The sequence below is a fragment of the Prosopis cineraria genome, unplaced genomic scaffold, assembly GCF_029017545.1.
Source record: "Prosopis cineraria cultivar Desert tree isolate PC_DT_omini unplaced genomic scaffold, ASM2901754v1 PC10, whole genome shotgun sequence".
In the NCBI taxonomy this organism is placed as follows: domain Eukaryota; kingdom Viridiplantae; phylum Streptophyta; class Magnoliopsida; order Fabales; family Fabaceae; genus Prosopis; species Prosopis cineraria.
The window spans coordinates 33,744,230-33,770,655 of NW_026555341.1; the positions used below are offsets into that span (position 1 = coordinate 33,744,230).

At 36.3% G+C, this 26,426-nt stretch overlaps 1 protein-coding gene across 4 annotated transcripts in view; it reads left to right on the forward strand.

Moving 5' to 3' along the window:
• LOC129322647 (mediator of RNA polymerase II transcription subunit 25-like) overlaps window positions 1-24,499 on the forward strand; it is a 31,989-nt gene extending 7,490 nt beyond the window's left edge. For 2 of the 4 annotated variants that reach the window (XM_054968958.1, XM_054968959.1), the window contains 14 exons: window positions 308-338; window positions 5,337-5,400; window positions 5,857-5,987; window positions 10,920-11,129; window positions 11,218-11,283; window positions 11,563-11,770; window positions 14,877-14,944; window positions 15,051-15,869; window positions 17,824-17,877; window positions 18,046-18,074; window positions 19,941-20,009; window positions 20,126-20,210; window positions 22,131-22,217; window positions 23,719-24,499. In XM_054968958.1, the coding sequence (XP_054824933.1) occupies window positions 308-338; window positions 5,337-5,400; window positions 5,857-5,987; window positions 10,920-11,129; window positions 11,218-11,283; window positions 11,563-11,770; window positions 14,877-14,944; window positions 15,051-15,869; window positions 17,824-17,877; window positions 18,046-18,074; window positions 19,941-20,009; window positions 20,126-20,210; window positions 22,131-22,217; window positions 23,719-24,174 (2,377 nt within the window). In that variant the 3' untranslated portion in view covers window positions 24,175-24,499. Of the gene's footprint in view, window positions 1-307; window positions 339-1,353; window positions 1,423-5,336; window positions 5,401-5,856; window positions 5,988-10,919; window positions 11,130-11,217; window positions 11,284-11,562; window positions 11,771-14,876; window positions 14,945-15,050; window positions 15,870-17,823; window positions 17,878-18,045; window positions 18,075-19,940; window positions 20,010-20,125; window positions 20,211-22,130; window positions 22,218-23,718 lie in introns of those variants that run through there. The other 2 variants (XM_054968960.1, XM_054968961.1) reach the window with 2 other exon arrangements.
• The last annotated feature ends 1,927 nt before the right edge of the window (window positions 24,500-26,426 follow it).

Consider the following 26,426-nt stretch of genomic DNA (forward strand, 5'->3'; position numbering starts at 1 on the left):
TGAAGCTCTGCAAACTGGGATGACTATTGTTTAAAGGCATGCTCTAGTGGGAACAACCGTTTTCTTGAAATATATTGAAGATAGTTGTTAATTTCACCCTTCACCACCCCCAGTTGTTCTATCTAGTGCCTAGTGATAATTATCAGTTGATTCCTTTTACATGTGCAGTAAGGTAAACCTACATCTAACAATCCTCATATGTTAAGTCCTTCCCGTCTTAGCTTAGATGAATAACTTAACTCTCCATAACTACCTCACTTTACAATTTGTTAGTAACTATTTTTAACATCTTATGGTATTCATACAGGTCTTTGGGTGGAAATGACACAATTGGGCAGGTATGCATGATTTCACTCAAATGAAAATAATACTATCTAGGGAAAAGATGAGAGGACTGTATTAGTGTCTAATGTGACTTGCTCACTTTTTATTGGCTCTTTTATTTAATTTGTTGTACTTTTATTCACGGATGGCAAAGTAAAATCCTATCGTCTCATTGGCATTGAGGAACAAATATTTGTTTATTATGTTGTTTGTTCTTCCTGACTTTATGCACTGGCTAGTAGATTCTTTCATTGCCAATATTATAATTGTTATTTTTGCTTGATGCTAAAGCTCTACTAAACTAATAAGGCTTCAGCATGTGTCAGTGATGCATTAGAGATATGCATGATTTGGTTGATGCTTACTGACCTTATTCCCGTATCTTCCTCTTTTGAACCTTCTGCCTTGGTAAGTAGGAACTCTGATCAAGGTAAGAAAGAGACAAAAGGAAAAATCTCATGTGATCAGTGTAAAAGGACTGGTCACACAAAGGACAAGTGTTGGGATCTTCATAGGAAGCCTGTTGATTGGAAACCACGTAAGGGTAAGGCACGTGGATATCAAGCTACTTCTAAAAATGCCCTAGACAAATCTGCTGCTATCCCTCAAATGGATAAAGACCAGCTAATTAAGCTCCTAGAGGTGTTAAATATGCTACAATGACTTGAGCAACCATCTTAAAACCTACACACTGTTTTGTGGCTAAGCAAGGTAATAATCATTAGGCATTAAATTCCTCCTTCCATAAACCATCTTAATGACTTGACTCTGGGGCCTCAGATCACATGACAGCAGACTCCACATTATTCACATCATATTTTCCATGTAGTGGATGTGAGAAAATGGATATTGCTAATGGAACATCTTCCTCTATTGCTGGAAAGGGAAGCTTTACTATTTCTAAATTTTTACAACTGGATTCAATTCTTCATGTTCCATACTTATCTTATAATTTGTTATCCATAAGCAAGTTGACTAAACAAGCTCATTGTAGTGCTCATTTTTTCTCTACTCGTTATATCTTTTAGGATCTCACATCGGGGGATGATTGGCAGTGTTGAGGAGTGTGATGGGCTATACTACCGTAATGAATCAACCGTGAGTGGTCTTAGTCTCGCATTCGGTATAATCTTGTGTCCACTTTTGAGAATAATGATCTTTTGTTATGGCATAAAAGAATGGGTCATCCCAATGTCCCGTACTTAAGTTGTTTGTTTCCTCATTTTTCATTCAATAAAATTTTTACTTTTCATTGTGGTACTTGTGAATTGGCTAAACACCATCGTTCTTCACTTCCACGCTCTAAATACAAACCATCTAAACCTTTTTCTATCATTCATAGTGATGTGTGGGGTCCTTCCCATGTTCCAAACCGAACTCAAGCTAAATGATTTGTTACATTCATAGATGACCATACTCTTGTGTGCTGAGTCTACTTAATAAAAGAGAAATCTGATGTCACATCCATATTTTTGGAGTTTTACACCATGATTCTTAACCAATTTCACACCTCTATTCAAATCCTCCAAACTGCTAATGGTACTGAATACTTGAATAAAACTATGAGTGATTTTTTGAGAACAAAGGGCATCGTCCATAAAACTTCCTGTACAAATACCCCCCAACAAAATGGTATTGCCGAACGCAAAAATAAACACCTATTGGAGGTTGCCCGTGCTTATGTTTACCACTTATACGCCAAAATTCTTTTGGGGCGATGCCATTCTTATTGCTGCTTACCTCATCAATTGAATGCCAAGTAAAGTTTTATCCTATATCATGCCTCTTGATCGCTCACGTGAAATACATTCTCTCCACTATCTTGAAACTAATCTCCCTTTGAAAATATTTGGGTGCTCAGCTTTTGTACATCTTAACCCTACTTCCAAGCTTGAACCTAGGGCCATCAAGTGTGCGTTCATCGGTTATTCTTCTTCTCAAAAAGGCTACAAATGTTTTGACCCCTCTTCTCGGCGTCTATTCGTTAGTCATGATATCACTTTTTTTGAACATGACTCCTTTTATCCTCCTCCCTCAATTCAAGGGGGACTTGGCATGAATTTGGATCATTCTTTAAGTATTCCCCTATTCCATTTGTTGATCTCAACTCTCTTGAGCCAATGTCTGTCTCTTTTATTCCAAAAGCAAAAGAAAATGTAGGTACAGAGGACAACAAGGACACAAGTATCACATAAAAAGAGATCATAACCTATAAACGGAAGAAGAAGCAAGGTACTAAACCTCCCACACCCGAGGCAATCCTTGATTCAGAACCGATAAGAGATCTTGTAGAAGCAAATGAGAACATCATAGAGGTTGTGAATGTCAATGATGAAGCCAGGAAAGAATTGGATAGTGATCTGAACTTGCCAATTGCCCCCAGGAAGAAACCTCGATCTTGTACACAGCATCCAATTCAAAAATATCTGTCCTATAAAGTTATATCTCCTGGGTATCAAGTTTTCATTGCAAACCTAGATGATGTTAGTATTCCAAATAATATTCATGAGGCTCTGGAATCACCAAGATGGAGAGAAGCTGTCTTGGAAGAAATGAAAGCATTAGAGGAAAATAGGACTTGGGAAATTGTGGATAAACCAAGGAACAAGAAACTTGTAAGCTGCAAGTGGGTGTTCACCCCAAAATTCAAAGCCGATGGGAATCTTGAAAAATTGAAGGCCCGATTAGTAGCTAGAGGGTTTACACAGACATATGGCATAGACTATCAAGAAACCGTTGCACCAATGGCCAAGCTAAACACTATCAGAGTGTTACTATCTATAGCGGTAAACCTCGAATGACCTTTGCATCAATTAGACATTAAGAATGCCTTCTTAAATGGAGGCTTGAAAGAGGAAGTGTATATGACTCTACCTCTGGTTTTAATCAAGGCAAAGGTGATCAAGTGTGCAAGTTGAAGAAATCCCTGTATGAATTAAAGCAGTCACCAAGAGCATGGTTTGATAGATTCTCACAAGTCTTGAAGTCTCAAGGCTACAAACAAGGACTATCAGATCACACATGTGTGTTAAACTAGAAGGAGGTAAGAGGTGTATTCTAATTGTGTATGTTGATGATATAGTTATTACTGGTGATCACAGTGAGGAAATCATAAAAATTAAGAATGCATTGAGTTAAGAGTTTAAGGTCAAGGACCTAGGAAAGTTAAGATACTTCTTGGGAATGGAAGTTGCAAGATCAAAGAAGGGAATTCATGTATCTCAGTGAAAATACATACTTGATCTCTTAAAAGAGACAGGCATGTTAGGGTGTAAACTTGTTGAAACACCCATTGTTGTTCCAAAGAAGAGGCCAAAGTTCATAAAAAGGAAGAAAACTCTAATGAAGAGACTAAGAAAATTGAAGAAAAAGAAGATAACGAAAAAGACAAACTAGTTGATAAAGAAAGATATCAAAGACTCGTAGGGAAACTTATCTACCTCTCTCATACATGACTTGACATAACCTTTACAGTAAGTGTAGCTAGTCAGTATATGTGTGAGCCAAAGTAAAACACATGGAAGCAGTATAAAGGATTCTGAGGTACCTGAAGGGCACCCCTGGAAAGGGTTTGTTGTTTCAGAAACATGAGCGGAGAACCATAGAAGTATATACCAATGCAAATTGGGGTAGACATCACCCAGATAGGAGATCTATTTCTGGTTATTGTTCATTCGTGTGGGGAAACCTGGTTACATGGAAAAGTTAGAAGCAAAGAGTTGTATCTTAGAGTAGTGCTGAATCCAGTTAAGGGCCTTAGCTCAAGGCATAATGGAGGAAATATGGTTGAAAAGAATCCTTGAGAAAATACATGTCAGACTAGATCTACCATTGAAATTCTAATGTGATAACAAGGCAGCTATAAGCATGGCCTTAAATCCAGTACAGCATGAAAGGTCGAAACATGTATAAATCGACAGGCATTTTATTAGAGAAAAAGTGGAAGATGGGATCATTTGTTGACCTTCTTACCAACAAGTCCCCAAGCAGTTGATATGTTAACCAAGGGATTACATAAGCTCGCATTTGAGAATTGTATAAGCAAGTTGGATATGATTAACATCTATGATCCAACTTGAGGCGGAGTGTGAAACGTAATTAATTAGGAAATATTCTTTTCTAATTAATAGGGATATGATTCTGATTTATGGGGATATGATTAGACAAGATTGTGAGGGTAAATAAGTGATTTGATTTTTTCTGATTATTTCCTTATACAGTCAACTTTGTAATTGTGTATATATATCTGCACAGTGAAATAATATAAGTTTCAACTAATCACCTGCTTAAATATTTTTTATGTGATCTTGTTTTATGCTGTTTGTAAGTCCTAAACTCTAGCCTGAAGCCATTGTTGGCTTACTTTGATTCAATTACTTGGGTAGAGGAAAGTTGTGTAACCGATCTAAAGGATTTATTAGGTGTTGGAAGCTTGCTGCTCATATCTTCAAGGATATCTCCTTGCCCTTACTACTATTGTGGGATAGAGTTTTGTTTACAGCCTTGTTTTAGTGCTCTATGAATGAGTGTTTGTGTTTCAAATGAATTATAATTTTTGATTTGCACAAAGACTGAGACAGCTTTTCTATGTAGTGGAGTCTCCTCCCCCACACCCACCCCCACCCCTGGCCTTCTCTCTCTAATTTTTTTCTTGCTATCTTCTGGCCGCTAATGCCATATCTTCTCTTGTACCTTTGATGCTGATTTTCCTTTTCTTGAAAAAGAAAGAAAGTAGCTACAAGAAAAAAAAGAAAGAAGTATTAAGGAAATTTGCTCTGGTTGCTGTATAGGAAGACTTATCCATCCTGAAGGTTTAAGCTTTAGGTGAAGTCCCATAAATGCTATTAGCATGAGAAGTGTGGAAAAAGTCTAAGCCCTCAATAATGTGTGAAGTAGAGTACATCAGTTTCTAGCTTTTGCTATCTTAGTAGATGTGATATTTTTTCAAGCTTGATAATAGATGTGTTTTGGTTTGCTTGTCTATTAACTTCTCCTTTCCCTTTTTTATGCAGAAGCCTTCAACTTCCAATGTTGAGTTTGCATTAGTTACCTTTAGTACTCGTGGATGTTATTCTGGTACAGTCTTGCATAATCTTTTAATGGTGTTATTAAAATCTTCTCTTGTTAGACTGCATTACTGTTGAATTATTAGGACTTCAGATGTTGATGCATGATTGTGAGTCTATTCTTTTAAGTGCTTGTGTAAACATATTGTTGTATGATTGTACCACTTACTATTTCTCTTCAACTATTCCTTTGTTACCCATCCCTTGCACTTTAAAATGATTTCTTTGACAAGGGAATTAGGAGATGAGTTTGAGGATAAATTTAAATATAGAATATATTAACAATTGTTTGTTAGTTTTGAAGTAGAGCAAGGAATTGGACAAAATTTCACTACTTACTAATTTACAAGATTATAATCTCTTGAATATTGTGAAGTCTGAATTCTGCTCTCTTCCGCCAGAAAATCTGTATGCAATTGACTAATATATGGAGTATATTTACTTGATTGGGCATCGTTGAATGCAGGTATTGTTGCGCAACGGACTGGCTGGACAAGTGACCTTGATACATTCTGGAAATGGCTTTCATCTCTGTCCTTTGGTGGTGGTGGTTTTGATGATGCTGCAATTGCAGAAGGGCTCTCTGAAGCTATCATGGTATAATATGTTAGTTTCCTCTTTCTTTTTTCCGAGTCCTGTTCTCCTTTCAAGTTTCAGTTGACTTTAAGAGTATTTCCATCTCAATAAGGCTCTCCCATTTCTTAATGCCAGCATCCTGAATTTTCTTACTTTGAATGGAATATTCTAATGTAAGGGAGAAACGTGTATTGACATTTAGAGGATCTTGGACAAGGCCAGATTCAATGTGGGGATTGATATAGGGACACTATGTAGAACTTCAGCTTGTGCATACACGCTTACATGCATGCGTGTGTGTGTGTGTTTTCTTTTTGAAAGATATTTTGAAGGGGATTGGGCTTTTGCATGTCTTACCACTTTCCAGTCATTCTTCTGGTTTCCTGGGTTTGAATAAAGTTAAGAACTTCTTGAGGTTGCAGAGCTTAAGGCTGCTAGGACTTGGTGTTGGTGTTAGGAGGAAAGAGATAGGATAATTTATTTATTGTTGATGAAATAAGAAGGTATTGTAGGAAGAGAAGGTATAACATGTTGGATGACCTGGCATCCTTAAACCAGCAAATGCTAGAAGAGTCTTAAAAGCATACCAAATTAAGAGAAATCCTGACAAGCAAGCTTTCTAGTCTCTTGATAAAACTAACATTTATGCTTGATAAGGTTGATGCATTGATGGTGGTAGAAGAGAAAGAGGGAGAAAGAGGAGAGGCAAAAGAAGAATAGAGAGAAAGAGAGAGAATAATTCCATTCATACTGATAGAGTTGAAGAATTAGAACAGATTTATATATCATTTCCTAGGGCCTGTAACATAGTCTATATGAAGGGACTTGGTGTAGGAAAGAGGCTAAAGAATTATCTTCCATTGGATAAGAGAATTACCCAAAGGTTCCTGGCCATAGGGGGACATAGTGATGTATGAATAGGGATTAGGTTCAGCTAGGATTATGTTCAACCTTGTAACTTTTTGGGTCTTTAAATCTTTCCTTTCGTCTAGAGGGAGGGGGTGGAGCATTTTGAAAATTGTGAGTGGTGAGAGAGCTCTGGCCTCTTGAATGCTAGATTGGGGTGGAGGAAGATATCTTTCTTCATCATTTGTTCATGTGTAACTTATGTTTTTGTTGCTGTACTGGGCTGTTTTTTGTGTTGTTTCATGTACTTTGTACTTTTAGTTCCTTATTTTGCTGGTGATACAACTCCATTCTTTTGTTTAGTCCCATTTTTTGGGTATTTTTCTGTATTTTTGCTTGTTTTAAGTTTATTAGCATAGAGGGTTCCATCACATACCCATCCATTACAACCTAAAGACCTATTTATAGACAATATACTAAATACCCAAACTATCCTTATATCCCTAATTCCCATAATATTCTTAAATCCCATGTATCAATACTCCCCCCAACAAGAGATCCTTGTCCTCAAGGATCGGTACAAAAGCAGAAAGTAATATATATATATATATATCTCTCTAAAATAAGACTTCTTTGTTTTTTTTTATTACCTCAAGTTGCTAAAACTTGTAAAATAAAATAATTTAAGAACAAAATTAATGGACATCAAAAGCCCAGATTTTCTACAGTTTTCCTTCAATATAGAAGCCCATTGTCACCCTCCATATAAAGTTGTTGATGCTAAAAACCAATGAGTAGAGGATCCATAATTGTTTAACAGGTTCATGCTTCGCCCACCATAAGCCCATTTTCAGCCCAACTTCACAAAGCTCCTCTTGATTATAGGTTAACCCAACTTTAGAATTGTTGGGAAATAACTCATGGAAGGCATTCGAGCAACTAAACTGTTGTAAAAATGCCTATAATTGCATTTGAATCATACTTGAAACAACGGGTCCCATATATTGGCATCGAAGCATGCTTGGCTAAAGGCCCATGTCAAGCTTCCAATTACTACTCAAGGATATTTGCACTATTGGATCATTTTGGGAAGGCCCAATTTCGTTGCCTTTAGTCACCCAAAGTAAATTAGGTGTGTTTTCATTGCCCTTGCTGCCATGTGGGAAGCAATTGGAGGAATTTTGGAATACACCTGGCCGTAGCAGCATTGAGCAACCTTATCGTGGAAATGCATAATAGATGCACATCCTCCCTACTAAAGAAGATTTCAGAAACTTGAAAGAAAATCCGCAACCCACAACGTCCAAACTCGCAAAACTTGTATGCGTATCTGAATTAGAGATCTAAAACCCATTTCCCCAAACATCCACACCGCTTTGATGACCCTTTACATTCGTCCTGTTCATTTCACTCTACAGAGAGATCTTGGACTCGGGAGAAAATTTGAAAAACCCAAGTTCCGTAATCTCCTTGCGAACACCACTTGACCCAATGTCTTCAACAGCCCTACCTGCCTTGCAAATAATGTTTCTGTTTGATTCTACTCTAGGTTGTCCTCAGCTGCCGATCAATATTCCTCCTCCCATGTCGTGGTTGTAGCCAATGATCTGGACAGTTTCGAAACCTGAAGTATCTCGCCTCCAATGCTGATTTGTCTGAGGCCACGGCAGTAGGTGTCAAGTTTTTGATGTGGAACAGAGACTTGTGAAAAATGTAGAGTCATAGGTGATGATGGCGACTGGAGTGTTGGTGCTCAAGTTGATGGTGGATGCGTCGACGGTGAATGGCCAAGAAGACACACGGAAAAAAGAGAGTCAAAAGTTGAAGTTGGAGAAGCATTTAACGTTTTCACAGCTTTATGTGTCTCCATCTCTTCGCTATCTTGCTTCTTTTGGTCTTCTGTAATGCGTGCAATGACATTGTCCAATTTCATGGCATTGATATTCCTGTCTCAGTCACTTCATCCACCATCTCCTCGTCAATAAGGGTGAGTGTTGAATCTGTACTAGCCTTGTTGATAACAGGCTCGTCCGTGTCTTTCTCCTTCATGTCGAATGCTTGTTGCTGTGAGTACTCGTTCACGGTTATTGTAGACACAGAGGTAATCATTGATGGGTGCAAGTGCTGGTTGATAAGCACAAAGAACTTAGCCAAGATTTCTTGCATAAGCTGAGACATGGCTTGCTTTATCTTAGTGATATCGTGAGTATGCTGTGCTAATGTTTGCTGGTTATGTTGAAGCAAAGATGTATGTATCTCCAAACAGTGTTCAAGGGCACTAATGCGTTCATTGGATCGGTTCTCCGGTAGAGCTATGGCCAAAGAGATGGCTCTGATATCTTTGATAGTGGTAGAAGAGAAAGAGGGAGAAAGAGGAGAGGCAAAAGAAGAATAGAGAGAAAGAGAGATTAATTTCATTCATACCCATCCATTACAATCTAGAGACCTATTTATAGAGAATATACTAAATACCCAAACTACCCTTATATCTCTAATTCCCTTAATATTCCTAAATCTCATGTATCATGCATGCATGCTAGCTGAACTTGTTATTTAAGCTATAGGCTCTCAATTTCTCATTCAAAACACTTAATTACTAGTGGCTGCAGTCCTTGAGTTTAGTGCTTTAAATGTTACATTTGTTTCTGGCACAATTCTTGAAATGTTTTATTGCTTCAATAGTTCTGTAGCAAATTTTTCTTAGGAGTTTGGCTCTATAAAACTTGCACTACATTTGAAAACTAAATTATCGTTTCTAATTCTGATTGAGGTGGATTCAACTGCTTAATTTGACATCAAAACCTTGAATCTGTGAGACAACTAAAAGACTTTAGATTTTTGGAGAAAATGGAGAAGCATGTTTGACAGATAAGATGAGAATTATAAAGCATGGAATGTTGGAAACCTGTAAAACTTGAAAGTAATAAAATTGACTTTTTGAATCCTTCAAAAAGGCTTGCTGATTGGCAGCAAATTTTATGGTGATGAGAACTATAGGGAGAGCAAAAGTTCAGGAGAAAAGATAGGGATTGAGCAAATGTATTGTTGAATATAGGGTGTGTATGGGCTAGATAGGCCTTGGAAACAAGTCCAATTTCCTTCTTGGGCTCCTTTTCCATGGCCAAAATTCGTGGTCAACCTGGATTCATTGAACAACAACAACAACAAGCCTTGTCCCACTAAGTAGGGTCGGTTAGATGGATTGTATGATGTCATTGTGCTCTATCATCAACCAAGCTTTTGGGAATAATGTTAACTAAGAGGTTTTATTCCATAACTTCCATAAGTGTTCCTTTTGATTTTCCTTTTCTTCTCTTTATAACATTCAAGATTATCCGTTCCATTCCCTTTATTGTTGCCTTCCATGCTCAAATGATTTTCTACCATTTTCCCCTTAATAGATGCCACATTCACTTTTTCTCATATATACTCATTTTGGATTTTATTTTTTCATGTATGCTTGCACATCCATGAAAATAAAATGGATTGGATTCAGTTGGGCTGGGGAAACTTTGTTCTCAAATTATCAAGTCCTCCTTTGACGAAGTTGAAGAGCTGCTCTATAGTGGTTGTGTCTTAGCATTTTTTCATCTGCTCCAATCACAGACCCACCAAAACAAAGACAAGAGAGAACAGAAGATTAGAGTTTGAACTCTACTTTGGTGCTTCAGCTTCCTTAGTGATTAGTTAGGACCTATCTTCTTATTGGTAAAGCAAAACACTAGGAAATATCTCATTCCTCATCATCTGTCAAATCTCAAATCACATGTGAATTAATTATTTAGTAACCTAAATATTAGATATTCAATAATGTCTTGAAACTACTTCATATTGGAATTTGTGCTAAAACTAGTCCTATTATGTATTTGGTTGATGCAGCTTTGTGTGTTGCTATTCATTTAACCAACAACGTACACCTGTTTTGAATGACCTTTACTGCATGTAAAGAGTGCCTAAATTTAATTGTTAGGGTTGCTTTTCACTTTGTAGCCTTGCACACAAGTCTTCTATAATAATTAATACATTGAAATGCGTTATTTAAAATTGTCAAGGGTTTCTTTTTGAAAACTTGGAATATTATCCATGACAAAATGTTCAAATTCTCAGATGTTCCCCACTTCTCAAAATGGAAGGCAAAGTCAACAGAACGTGGACTTGCAAAAGCACTGCATTCTTGTTGCAGCAAGTAATCCCTACCCTTTGCCGACACCAGTTTATGTACCGCGACTGCAGAATTTAGATCAAGGTGAAACCGTAGAATCAGACACAGGGAATCTTCTACATGATGCTGAAGCTGTTGCTAAAGCATTTCCTCAGGTATTCCCATTTTTTTTTAAAAAAAAAATTTGGTTGTCTGTCTCTTTCATTGTTCCCTTATCTCTGGAATGTAATCTTTTGCATGCAGTGTTCTGTTTCTCTATCTGTTATCTGTCCAAAGCAGCTTCCCAAAGTTAAAGTCATTTACAATGCGGTAAGGATGGGTTATGACTCTCTTCACAAAAGACTTATGTATTTTATTTTCAAAGGACGAGATATCAGATACTTTGTCTAATATGAACCACTCATACCACAAGCATGATCTGATAACTTAGCAAAGTTGATGTTCAGATTTGTAAAGCAAAAGTAGAGCATATTTAGTGAACTATTTGCTATTTTCCCTCCTTTTAATATTTATTTTTAAATTTAGCATGCAAGTGAAATTAGCTTTTGAGCTCTTCAAGGTGTTGACTACATCCCTTTGGCAATGTAGGGGAAGCGAAACAGCTGTGCAGCAGGTCCACCTGTTGATACAAAAAACACCCATTTTCTTGTTTTAATATCTGAAAGTTTCAGGGAAGCCTGTTCTGCTTTGAGTCGTTCTGGAATCACAACCTCACCTTCAAATCAAAGTCCTGTGAAGGTGGATGCAGGCCCTGTTGCACCAGTTACCGGGACAGTACCTACTTCTATGCCACAAGGTTGATTATAAGCTTCGCAGATGCATCGCTTATCAAAGATAGTTGTAAATGCTAGTTATGTATAAATCAATAGACTTGCTTGCTTGACACTTGTATAATCCTTTGGCATTGATTGAACACATCATACAATCTTAGATCTCATATATATGATTTTGCACTATATTCAGCCTCTTTGTTTTGGGGGCGAATGGACAGTTTACAAAGACATGAATTGACTGCAGTGCCCCTATGGTAGCATCATTGATCTGCAGTGCCTAGGTTTTTTAGGAAGGTTTAATGCCATAGCATATACTACGATAATATATTGTCTTTATTTTTCGTTGGAGGTCTTCTTTCATGTTTCCAAGATCATTTCCTTAATTTATATAAATAGAGATTGGAAGGTCACTAATTAAGTGGCTTATTTCCTATGTGTCTTTGCATCAAAGAAGATGATTTTTCATCCTATAGACTTAGGTTCTCCTTCCGTTGTTAAAACTAGGAGGGAATGTCATTTATACTTCTTCCTTTTAATTATCATTTCGGAAGACAATCTTAACATCAACCTAATGAAGAGGCCAATCTAGATTGGCTGCTAAGGACAACAAGATTTGTTAGGATATGTCAAGTGTAAGTAGACTTGACTTGATGTGGAAAGTTCCACATCAAACAGAATTGAGTTATATATATATATATATATAGTGAAAGGACTCATAACATTGAGCATTAAGGTTTTGGGTTAAGATGTGTTGTTGAGCCTACTTATATACTTCCTCTTCTTATTGTTATCAGAGCATAGGATATGGCAGGGAATTTTGTGAAGGTGATGTTGGAAGCTTTAGTTTCAGCAAGGACTTGGTATTTGTGGCATCTCTAGTATGGGGGAGCTTGTTGCATGGTACAAGTCTTGCCTTGTATTGGTACTATCCAAGTTATATTTTACCATGAGTTTCTTTCCTTGAGGAAGATCTATTTCTTCCCATATGCCATTCTTTTTTAGGTCTTTCATCTTTTTCAAATGGCTTTTCTCAACTTAGGAATTGTAAGAGCCTCAATATCATACAGCATCTTTATTCTATCAAGATCAATGGTGAAAGCATAATATTGAGGTGAAAGGGTTTTGTAAGATGCAAATTTATCTATAGGATATAAAGAGCAATGGGAAGATCAAAATTATCGACTTCAGTTATTGGTTTGGGATCATCGGGATTACCTTGCTCTTCTTTTTTTGAATTATCTTCACTTTGCAGGTCAAGATCTAGCATTGGTTTACTACTTGGTTTCTTCATCTGTACTTAAATAGTCAAGTCCTTCCCATTAGTGTTATTTGCATTGGTGTCTCCTCTTGTGTTAGGATTCACTTTAGTTTCTGGGATGGGAATATTTTCTACCATGGTGCTACTCTTAGGGTTGATACTACTCTTAGACTTGGCACCCAAGGGTAGTGAGGAATTAGGTAAAGGTCTTTCTTCTATGGGTTGAAATTCACTCCAACTCTCCCTCAAATTGAAGACTAGGGTAAAATGGGTTTCATCATTAAATGTGACATCACAACTAACACGCTCTTTTTAATAGGGCCATATAACACTTGTACCCTTTTGAGATGTAGAATAACCAAGGAACACACATTTGACAGCTTTAGGATTAAGTTTTCCATTGTGATGAATGTGAACATATACAGCGCACTTGAAAACTTTCAAAGGAAGTTTATTCTCAAGTTAAAATGTGGGATAATTGGTATGGAGAACTTAGAGAGCGTCTTGAAGGATGAGGTTCTGCTAGGCATTCAATGGCTAAGATTGGTAGCATTTAGGATAGCATTGCCCCCTTAAAGTTGAAGAACATTGCTAGTGCCTGGAAAATCTCCCGAATATGTCTATTCGTTCTCTCAAGGACTTTTGGGTAGAATTCATAGACTCTATTAGGGTGTCGTTCAAGTATTTTATTCCATTATCTATATGAAGGACTTGAAAACAGGAGTTGTGAACAATGTCCTATATTTCACATCTACTTGGGAGAAACAGGATACCCTTTATTGTTAGGATCACATCATTTATCAGCCAAGACAAACCCCATTGAGTTTTCAGTCTTCTACTGTCACAAGGCTTGAGTATTCAATGCGTCTGACAAGGGTGTTTCACTAACGAGATATTTGACCTTTCAACAACCTTTAACAAGTTTTATTGCCTGGGCCAACTCACAGTAACTTTTTCCGTTCAGCTTCTCTGGATTTATCATAATTGTTGGCCTTTGAGGCTAGAAGTCATCGACATGGGACCTTTGAGCTTTAACTTGGCACAAGTTGGACATGGAGGAGCCATCGAGGCTAGAAATCATTTCAAAGTGTGCAACTTCCTCACCTAAGTTCAACTCCATACTATTTTGAGGCTCATTGTCTTTGATTTCTAACTCATGCTATAATCCCATGTGAATCATTGCGTTGAAGATGTGATGGGTATCTAAGTGGGATGGGGAATCTTATCCTAAAAGCTAGCTATTGAGGTTTGAGAACTAAGCCATTTAGGTATCCCATTAAGCATCCAATACTACTCAACGTGAGATTCAGTATCCCATACTACCAAGTCTCCATCAAGATGATTTTTATTGATTTCACAACATTACAATGGAGGAGAATAGTAGAAAATTATTTAAGATGGTTTGGTCATGTGAAAAGAATTAGTAGAGGCATTAGTAAGGAGGTGCAAGCAAATAAGCTCTAGCCCTAAGAAGAGAGATAGAGGGAGATCAAAAAGGACACTTTAAGAAGTCATTAATCAAAATCTCTCTATTAATGGCTTATGAGAAGAATTGATTTCAGACAAAGCTCAATTACATCATGCGATCATTGTAGCTAACTCTTCCTAGTGGGATAAGGCTTTGTTGTTGTTGTTGGCACAATATTACAATACATACAGAGCATCCCCTATGATATAAAAGGGGGAAAGCATGAAACAGAGGATATATAGAGTGAAGGAAAATAAAAAAATATATAGAGCCAGATATGTATGCAATTAATTCACTTAAATTCTGATAATTCTGATTTTACCATATTTCATCTTTTACATGTTGTTTAAATATTTGTTGCAAGATCTATTAATATTTCTGTTTTTTCTATGAATTTTTTTAGTTAATGGATCTATCACAAACCAGCAACCAATTCCCGCTGGGAATATGGCCCCTGCTACTATAAAAGTGGTAAGATCCTCAATTTCCCTGTATCAAATCATTATTAAAATTTAGCACCGATTTTTTTTTTTAATTTAAATCTTAAAATGATCCTGAATTTATCACATCTCTTCAGGAGCCCGTTCCTGTTACTTCCATGGTATCAGGACCTACTTTTCCTCATATGTCATCAGTTCCACGTGCTCCTAATCAAGCTGTCCCAAGCTTGCAGACTTCATCTCCATCTTCTGCTTCTCAAGATATTATGCCAAGTAATGAAAATACACAGGATGTAAAGCCCGTGATGCCAGTGTCACAGGCCCTGCGTCCAGTGGGTCCTGCTCAAGCAAATGTCAACATTCTTAACAATCTTTCTCAAGCACGACAGGTCCTAAGTGGAGGAACCTCAATGGGACTTCAGTCAATGGGTCCAACTCCCGTGGCTATGCCCATGTCAAACATGATATCCAGTGGAATGGCGTCTTCTGTACCAGCAGCTCAAAATGTATTTTCATCTGGACAGTCAGGCATAAATTCAATAACTAGTTCTGGATCTCTTACTGGTCCTGTGCAGGTTGGAGCAAACTCAGGTCTTGGTTCATTAACTTCAGCCATATCAAATATGTCTGGAAATTCAAATATTGGGAGTTCACAACCATTGGGAAATCTGCAAGGTACTGTTAGTATGGGTCAGCCAGGGTTAGCCATGAGCCAAGGAAACATTGCAGGAGCACAGATGGGAGTTAACACGAACCAAAATGTGATGAGTGGCCTTGGTCCATCAGTTGTCTCTTCTGGCACTGGTACAACGATTCCTACTCCTGGAATGTCTCAGCAAGTACAACCGGGGATGCAACCACTTGTTGTGAATAATGCAGCAGTTAATATGCCTTCACAGCAACAGACCTCACGTGCTGTGCAACTTACACAATTAAAATATGTGAAGGTTTGGGAGGTTTGTCTTGATCCCTTTTTACTCCTTGTAATTCTGCCTCTTAAGCTTTTACTTTCATGCATTTTCCTTTTTCCTTACTTGAGAATATTTTAGACTAATTGGCATGGAATATGAAATCCTACCGTTTTCTCTATAATGAATTTGTCCCGCATCAGTTGAGCATCATGCATTTTTCATCAGTGTCTTTATATTTTATAAGAATAATTTGTCACTTTTCCCTTGTAAGGCTTGGACTTGAGTTATGGCATGATTAGAGTATGTTTTTCAAGTATTACTGCTGATCAATTTTTGCCATCTAATTCGAAACAGTTATTTGATATGAAATTAAGTGTTCATTTTAGAAAAATCAAGGCTGTTATTGCAAATTTCAATTTTCATTTTTGTTGCAATGGTTGCCTTTTCTGTTATGGTTCACTAAGGTAGACCATCGTTTTGTCAATTCCCGATTTTACTGGATCATGTCTTTGTTTTTCCGTTAGTATCTTTAACTTGAAGAGAATATTGGATGTTGAGAAATTCAGTTTATATATCTTAGATGGATGGCCTTTCTAAATCCTCTGGTGTGTCTTCACTTCTTGCCTACATTGTGTTAGATTATCATTATCACTATTTGGTAATTACCTATCATAAATGTCTGTATTGTAGGTTGCATTATATCTTTTTTGCTTTGCCACCGTGTTCAATTTTTATTTACCCCATGTAATGCAATGGTCATAACTTGTACTACCTTATTCTCTGGTAAATTATGGATGGTTGACATTATGGAATGGACAATATCATTGCTAAGAGGTGAGGAAAAATATTTCTGAAAATTCTTATTACCTTGTGTTTATACCAAGGATTTAAAAATTGGACCAGTCATTGAATCGGTCGAGAGAATGGTTCATGGGTTCACTAGTCAAACCAATTGATCATAAATTAGCATATTTTTACTTTTATATTGAAATATGATTATAAGTATAAATATATACATGGGATGATCATTTACAAACATTTTAAAGGCAAATAGAAACTAATTTAAAATTCAAATATGAAGTTTTTGTCTACATATTGAGAAAAGTTTTTATGAACAATGAAAAACTAATCGAAGATCAATTAAAAAAGAAATTTCTATTGGAGAGAAAAACTAAAACTTTGTGTTCTTTCAAGCTGTGATCATCAGGCTTTTTTGGTAGGCCAATTTAAACTGAAATTTAAAATATTTTGATCAAGAAAAAAATATAGATAAATACTATGAAGTACAAATATGAAATATATGTTTCCATTATCAATAAAAAAGTCATGAAGATTCACAAAAAAATCACCAAAGACGAGATAAAAATAGAGAAAAAAGTTGTGGCCAAACAAGGACTGAAGGAGCGTGCTATGGTAAGAAGTGAATCGCACATCTTGTAGGGATGAATGATGGAAGGGAGCGATGGGAGGCAATCAGGCAAGGAGTAGTGTGTAACAAAAGCTCTTGTGAGCTTCAATAGGCTAAACGTTTTTGCCTGAGACCCAACTTAGTCTTTTTGTCTTTTAATGTAAGCGTTCTTTTTAAAAAAATAAAATTTGGCTCAGTTCTAACTGGTCATGCTGGGTTTTGATCGGGTTATGTGGTCTTTGACTTGCTTGTTTGAGGTTACACTGAACTAGACTCAGAGCTGGTTCTCGATCCAATTAGTTGAATTGGTTAGTTTGGTTCGGTTTTTGAAACCTTGGTTTATTCTATTGTGGTTCATTAAATCTAATATACCCTTACAATTCTGCTTTAATCTCATTGAAATTATCTCTCTGTTTTCTAAAATTCTATAAATCAATTCCATGATGTCCAGTGGCTGTAACCATAAACAATAGTAAATCATCAAATGATAAGTAGGAATTGCCCCAAAGCATAAGTCATGAAAATTTCTTATTGTTATTCTTGCATGCTTTTGCATAAGTTTTATATTCTTAATTGTTGCAATTCATTCAGGGGATTTTATTTGGGCAAAGACAAGGACAGCCCCTATGTATCACCAGACTAGAGGTATGATCCCAAAACTTGATAATTATCTGGCTTACTTCTCTATTCATTTTATCTTAGATCTCCTTATTTGACCATTGAAATAATCTTATTCATTTTGAGTTTCATTCCTCGGTAATTCCTGTAATTCTGTGGCATGAATTAATTTTATGAATACTTTCTTCATGGCAGGGTTATCGGAGTTTTTCAGCTTCAGAATCGTAAGTTCAGGAAGTTCTATTCTTGAAAAAATATCAATTAAGGACCGCTGAAAGAAATTTATATGAATGAAGGATTACTTGTTGTCAAAAATTGAATGGATACTTGTCAATTCAAGTTAGTCTTCTATCAATAATTATCCATTCATATTTTTACAACTTATTTTAAATTAATAACAATCCATTAGCACTTTTTTCCATTCAGATTTTGACAACTAGTCATTAATTAATATAAAATTTCTCCTATGGTCCTTCATCACTATTTTCCCTTTATTTATTCTTTCTTCATGAAGTCTAGGGATCATTTTCAGTGGTTAGACTTTCTAAAACTGTCAATCTAATGTTATTTTCTTTATGGGTCGTTAAGCTGATTCTGCATTAAAGAAATTACTGACTCCTGCCGCCTTGATGGCTTACTTTGAGTTACTAGATGATGATTTCCCTAGAACCATACTTTTGGTAGTGAGTAACCGTTATTTTTTTTTTTTTGAGGCCAAAAACAGGGTAACCATTATTAATAAGCATCTTGAGAAGCTAACTTTTGAGTTTTTATTCTACTGATCAACGAAATCAATAAATTCCTAGAGTTTTTGATTTTGAGAGTTGGAACAGAAAAGGTCAAACTTCTAACCTCCTCACTTGGGTTTTTTTTTCCTTAACAAGTATAAGGACTAGACTCTATCAACAATAGAGATTATCTCTTCTGAAGTGTTGAGGGAAAATGGAAGATCTCTTCTAATTAAATTGTAACATATACAAGGAATGAGATTTGAACTCCTAACTGCTTGCTCAAGTGACTAGAGCCCCTATTACTCAATGTGGATTTTAGAGAAGAAAATATTTTCACTTATCATTCATGTGGGATGTGATAGCATATACAGACATACATACATATATAATTATATACAACTGGAGATAAGACAATAGAGCTCGAAAACGGGGGGAGAGGAGAAATGAGTAAGAGTAATGAAAGGACACCACATCTTAATAGGCTCAAGTTTATGTGTCCTTTCTTTTTATTTTATATTAGTTATTGGGTCCAACTTTATTTAATGTGGGATTTACCATATCCTCTTAAGTTCACTCATACTTGGATAACCTAACAACCTCCTCTTCAAATGTGAGTCCACAAGCTGCTCATATCAAATATGCCCGAAACACCAAGTTCTTGTGCTTCCAATTAGGGCCAGTCCAGTTTTCGAGTTTCAGACGGTGTGGTGCATACAAGTCCCTATTATAGCTAGTCAGTCCCATTTTAGACTTCAAATGTGTGTGAAATAACAGGCTTACAAGTCTTGAGCGAAACCAGGCTCCGATACCATGTAGATTTTAGAAAAGAAAATATTTTCTCTTATCATTCATGTGAGATACCTTAGTGTGTGTATATACAAGTGGAGAGAGGACAATAGAGTAAAGACTAATAATGTACAATAATTACTCAAAATTCCCACACACACACACTAATTTTAGTTGGTATCCCACTTTAGTTATAATTCTAGTGATTTATGAAATCCATTTCAGGGTTGCCTTTACTAGTTATATAATCTTGATCTAAAGAACATGTTTTTTTAACACAGCAAAGTGTGCATGAGTATTCTGTATTATGTGCAAATGGAAGTGATTGTAACTATTTGGGTCGACATGTCTCCCATTTCTTCATAGTAAATTACCTTAAGACATACGAAATATTTAACTTTTTCATGACACATCATTTGCTCCAAATTTATATCAATATGGCTGAAGCAGTATGGGATTTTCCTAAATGTCTTCCTGGCCTAAATCATCAGCAGTTGCTTTAAATTGTCACCTATATTGGCCTAACTTGGCATTAATTATAAAAAGTTAATGACTGCTTTTTATGGGTCCCAGGCTTGCGTCAGACTGGCAACAAACAATGCGAATAGATCGTCTTATATCTCAAGACCACATGAATAACAAGTAATTTCTTTTTTGTGCTCAGCTTGGGTCTTGCTCATTGATGTTAAGAGTGTGTGGCTGTATGTGTTCAGACGTTATTCTGTAGATATTCTGACATGACAATGTTTTGACAAAAGGCAATACGTTGGGAAGGTGGATTTCCTAGTTTTTCGGGCTTTGAACCCGCATGGGTTTCTTGCTCAGCTTCAGGAAAAGAAGCTGGTAATTTATCAGTGCATCTTAGTTTTTGTTTCCCTTTTCTTTAATTTCTTCTTCTAATCTGCAACAATATCATTAATTGATAAGCCTCGCTCTAGAAAGAAGATAAAATGTAGCTGTTATAATCGGAGGATCTCCAATCAATTAAATTTGAAGATTAAAAAAAGAAATCACTTCACTAAAAATATAATATCTTAGATTACATGGAATTATGACTCTGTCTGCATGATGTTATCTTTGAAAGTAATTATTTATATTAATCTCAACTTTGTTCTGCATTCCTCCCCTAAAAAGAATGGCATGTCCCATATTGCCCTGTAAGCATAATAATTGCATGCCATATATTAATTATTAGTGGGGAAAAATAACCAATTGGTAAAATGAACCTTATATGTGAGTTTATGATATGCACTGAAATTGTATGGTTCACTATCTGTGTTTAAAAGTTGCAGTTTATCAATGTCTTGAGTACAATGGTTTCAAATTTGTCTAGGCAATATAAGTTGGGATCACAAGTGTATAACCAGTCGCTCAAAATTTGTAAATCACACTTTGTATAATTATCTGTGTTATTTCAAACTCCATTTTTGAGATGCTGAATGAGGATGGATAATTTACTTGTTTCATTGAAGGATTGTAACTGTTGTAATTTTTGTGCCTGCTGCCTGCATATGCTACGAGCTTGTTTTGTGGGTATTCTTTGTTTGTTTGCATGTAAAGGGATAGTTATTGTAAACTTGAATTAGGAGAATGATAGAAAATATGGGAGACATTATTCTAGGAAAAAATAAATTCTCTTTATGTTATTTTAATATTTTGTAAGAAGGAAAATATAAAGCCTAACTTTATATGGACAAGGTGTTAAGGTTTCCTTTTGTGTTCTTTTGTAAGAGAAAATCTGAAAGTTAGCTTTAGATGTAAATGTGATTAAGTCTTCCTTATTTAGGCATTAGAGTTTTGTTAAATAGACTTGATTGCACTTGTAATGAACACACTTGATGAATGAAATATTGTGATTGCATATTCAAAAGTTCTCCCTCTCTCTGCGTTCTGTCTCTCTCTCCCTTGCTCCCCCATTGTTCTGTTCTTCATTTCTCCCTCCCCATTTCTGGTTTCTCTCTATTCTCTCCCTCTATTCAGATCTGTGTGTGTGTTACATCAACGGGCAGGGCATACTTATGAGACTCATACAAAACAAACGGGCAGCATTTCCTGTGTTTTTCTTTTTAGAGTAAGTAGAAGAAAATTGACTAGAAAAAGAAGAAGTGCTGGAGGGGGCATAAAATAAAGGGTTAAAGGGCATTTTTTTCCTTCAACTATTCTCTTAGGCATTTAGTATCCTAAATTTTCGTGCGGTGCAGTTTTCTTGTTCAACTTTTGAAAATGGTGCATTGGGTACTTTGCTATTAAAAAAATTAACTTTGACTATTAGTTGACCCAAAATATTCAAGAAAAGGATCTCAAAACTTACAAAAAAGGACCCATAAAATTACAAATAAGTATTCTATAAGAAAATTGATATCGATTAAATCCTCTTTGAGGTCCCTTTTTATATATGCACAATTTTCAAAAGTGGAAGAGGGAAATTGCACCACTTGAAAGTTTAGAATACCAAATGTTTCTGAGTGAATAGTGAGAAGCAAAATTGCTTGTTAACCCTAAAATAAAATCTCCCTCCTAGATCAATTAACAAATAAAAAACTGAGCAAAAGAAAGGAAAGGAAAAGAGAGAGGGCTTTACGGGGCTTTCCAATCTTCAATAATTTAAATTCTCTGCTACAACTCAACACCACAAAATAAGAGGTGGCTATATAATCATCTACTTAATATGATCTGTCTGGATGGACCGTTTATATTTCTTGGTTTTGGTACGCTTATTCTGGTGCTGAATTTCTTTTGTTTTTTTTTTTTCTTTCATTTCAGTGTGCCGTTATCCAATTACCCTCACAGACGTTGCTACTATCTGTCTCTGACAAACCCTGCCGCTTGATTGGGATGCTTTTTCCTGGGGTGAGAAATTCTTAACTCAAGCTTCTTGAGCATTAAATTTTCTTCTCTTTCGTGGGAATAGGGATGAATGGAATCCACACTTCTTTCCGTAATCAATTAGCTCACACATCAAAAGAATTTCTGAGTTTCTTTGAAGTATGCTGATTTTAAGGTACACGCAACATTGTGTTTATTATTATACTGTCGTGAGAGTGAGTACTTCTCAATTAGTTGTTGATACCTCCATTTAACGCTATTTACACTGTAGTAAGGATGGAAGTTGAGCTACTCTTCTCTTGCCCTGGAGATGAGTTAACTATAAAGCTTAGGCACCTATTTTCAAACATGTTATGTGTGACCAACGTGGTTCTGATGAAAGCACAATCATGACACTATCAACAGGCAACTGACCTTTGGTTTGATTACTTATACAGAACGGTCATTATCTATTTTTTATTGTTGTAAAAATGTTGTATCATGTAAAATATTCTTTATTTATGCAGTAAATTACTATACTTGCACCTTATATTTTGAAAGAACATTGTTGAATCCCCATTCACGAAGGGTGGGATACTTGGCATGCGTGGTTGTGCAGCCTAAACTTCTACCTTCCTCTATAGTCGGAAACCAACCTAGAACTCTGCACTAAGGCCCTGTTTCATATGAGGACTGGTGAGGTGGGACTAAGACTGAGATTGGCTAGCACCAGCTTTTTATGTCTGGTACAAGGTAATGAGAAATTGAATCCTAATCCCATTTATGTAGGATTACCCAATGCTACCATCCCACCAGTATTGGAAAATTAGTCCTGAGATTGAATATTTTCAGACCAAAGCCCTCTACCCCATCTGTTTTTCCTTGTGTTGCCATTGCTCGCTGAAGGATCAGCACCCCTTGCTCCCTAACATCTGCTCTCCCTTCCATTTCCTTGCTCATCGTTGGCGTCCTTGGAAGATCAGATTTGGCGAGCTCCTCATCATCGGCATCCCTAGAACTTCAGATTTGGTGAGCTAGACAGCAACCCCTCTCCCTCCTTAGCCCGGATCTGGTGAGCTTGACGTCAGTGGAGGTAGTGGCTAAGGAGGACGAATGTGGTTCAAATTTGGAAGCTAGATTTGGTTATGCAAGTTCAATAGTAATTGAATATAGATATTGTTGTTTTAGTTGGATTGAATGGTTTTAACAGTAGAGTGGAGATAGCGGCAGGAAAGAGAAGGATGATGACGATGATGATGATGATGAAGATGAGGGAAATGTTGTCTTTTAGCTACTTTTTTTTTTGGTTAAATTTGAGTCTTATTATTATTATTATTATTTTAATCTTATGGCATACCAAACTGCATTTTAAAATTATTCTCACTCTCATTCCTAATCTCATTCCTAGTCTTCTAAAATTCAATACTTCATACCAAACAAGGCCTAAATCGCCTTGACAAACCCAATTCTTATGACAAAATCCAAACAATAATGGTATCTTCTTGTTTATACTTCCACTATTTCTCTGAAAATTGCTATGCAACAGGACACGGTGGTATTTAAGCCACAATTGTCCAGCCAGCAGCAGCAACAAATGCAGCAACAGCAGCAGCATCAGCAGATGCAATCGCAGCAGCATCTTCAGCAGCAGCCGCAGCAGGTTGCTCACATGCAGCAACAGCAACTCCGTCAGCTACAACAACCACAACAGCAACAACTTCCCCCGGTGCAGCCGCAACAACTCTCCCAGCTGCAACAGCAGCAGCTCCCGCAACTGCAACAGCAACAACAGCCGCTTTCACAACTGCAGCCGCAGCAGCAGCTTCCTCAACTTCAGCAACTGCAACATCAGCAGCAGATTCCTCAGCAACAGCAAATGGTTGGTGCAGGGATGAGTCAAGGAGCGTATGTTCAAGGTCCGGGACGGTCACAACTGGTATCTCAGGGACAGGTATCATCGCAAGGTGCACCCAACATGGGTGGAGGGGGATTCATGAGTTAGCTCCGTTCTGCATATTGTTCCTCCACAATCTATGCCAAGATTATATGAGAGTCATGATGTATGAGTCTGAACCTCCGAATGCTGTTGAAAAAATTGATCACTTGGCAGTTTTAGAGATAGGTTGAGTTTCAAATTGCAGATAGTGTAGCCTTGTGATTATTTATTTTGCTAATGAACCGTAAAGAACCATGCAGGAGGCTTTATATTGTTATAAGAATTAATGTTAATATCGGAATGCAAGTTTGCTAGCTAGATACTGTGGCATAGGTTGCCCTTTCCCCCCGTTTATATGGGCATATATTTGGGTGGTGATGTTTTTTTTTTCTTTTTTGGGTCAAAGTGTGATGACTGTTTTTAAAAATGAATTGGTAAAGAACTGATTCAAGGTTCATTCAGTGGAACCAAATACACGTTTTTGTAAATATATATATACATATATATATTTATATCACTGTTAAATTTCATAATTAATATTTAAAATTAAATAAATTAAATTGAGTCTTATTTATAATTACATATTGAATTCAACAGTTAATTAAAAATTTTTCATCATAGTAATTATCAAGTAAATCTATAATTATTGGTAATCATGTGTAATAACACTTGTAAGATATTTAAAATTAGAAGTAAACAATTATCCAACAAGTTAATTCCATTAATTGTACCGAAGATAAATAATTAAAAACAATTTAAATTGCTGAACTAATTTGGTTTTGGTAATTTCCCGCCAATCCCCACTGCCTCTCGGTCTAACCAATTTGCAGTACAACCACTCCTAGTATTTTGAAACCTGGATCAAATTAGATTGTCCAACCATCGATCGCTTAACAAAACAGCTTGGTTTAACCATTTGGATCACTTGAGCATTTGGACTAGGTGTACCTTGGTGGGTTTAAGAGAATCAGTTTTCACCTGGAAACTAGAGCGGATCAACTTGATCCAAAGCCTCAAAAGGGGAAAAAAAAGGAAACTTAAGCTCAATTGTTCAAATTCACAATTTCTCTTCTCTAATCTTTAATCCTGTTTTATCTTCTCTTTTCTAATCTCTGATCTCTCATCCACAGATAAGACTCAATCTTTAATCTTTTCTCCAGCTTTAGTGATCTAGCCTTTGGCATCGAGATCGAAAGCTCGTGAGTCTGACATGACGACATGCCTCCAGCTCTAGTGTCTTGCTTTGAGATCGCAAGCTTGTGTCAACATACCTCTGCCTCCAACTCCAACAGTCAAGGAGTCTAGCCTTTGGCATCAAGATTTCAAGCACCATCGACAATTTAATATTTTATTTATATATTTGTGTGTATAAATATTATTTTTTATTTAATTTTTATATCACCGATTCAACCATCGACTAACCGACTCAAGTGTTCAACCATAAGGATTGCGACCTGTTACTCTTTCAGGTTTGATGTTTGGTCAGAGTTTCAAAACATTGTCTCCTACTATAAAAGGGGTCAAATTTGTAAAATTAAATTATTGAATAGAAAATAGAAGGCACACTTTGCTTTTATTCCGAAATTTGACTTAGTGATGCTTAATTATAATCGAATAGGGCTATTATCGGTTGTCAAATCATTCTTTTAAATTGAATATTGATAATCTATTTTTTTTGCCAAGAATATTAATATTAATAATCCTAAAATACAATGGCAATTGAAAGTTTATGATATTAATTACTCTAAATTTCTTGGACAAAATTTCCCTTAATCCTCAAAATTATTCAACTAATGGTAAAACGTTAGTCAAATGTAATGATATTACACTATTTTTAAAACTTATAGGGGGAAAAATTGCACCAATCCAAAGTTAATAAGATATTAAAGCTAATGTGGTACTTATCCCTAAGACTGAGAATCCAATAGCTCTTAAGGATCTTCGACCAATCTCTCTTTATAATGTGAACTTCAAAATTGTGACTAAAATCCTTGCTATGAGATTGAAGAGGTGCATGAGCTACTTGATAAAACAACAACAATGCAGCTTCATTGAAGCAAGACAAAGTAACGACAATATCATTATAGCTCAGAAAATTATCCAATCTATGAGAAATAAGAAAAGAAGAAAAGGATTTGTTGTGTTGAAAATTGACATGGAAAAGGCATATGATCGTTTGGACTGGGACTTTCTTACGGATACACTCTCCAAAATTGGTTTAGATGCTAAAATTATCAATCTTATCATGGCCTGTGTGTCTACAAATACCATGAAAATCTTATAGAATGGTGAGGAAACCCCCCCAATTTTCTCCTACT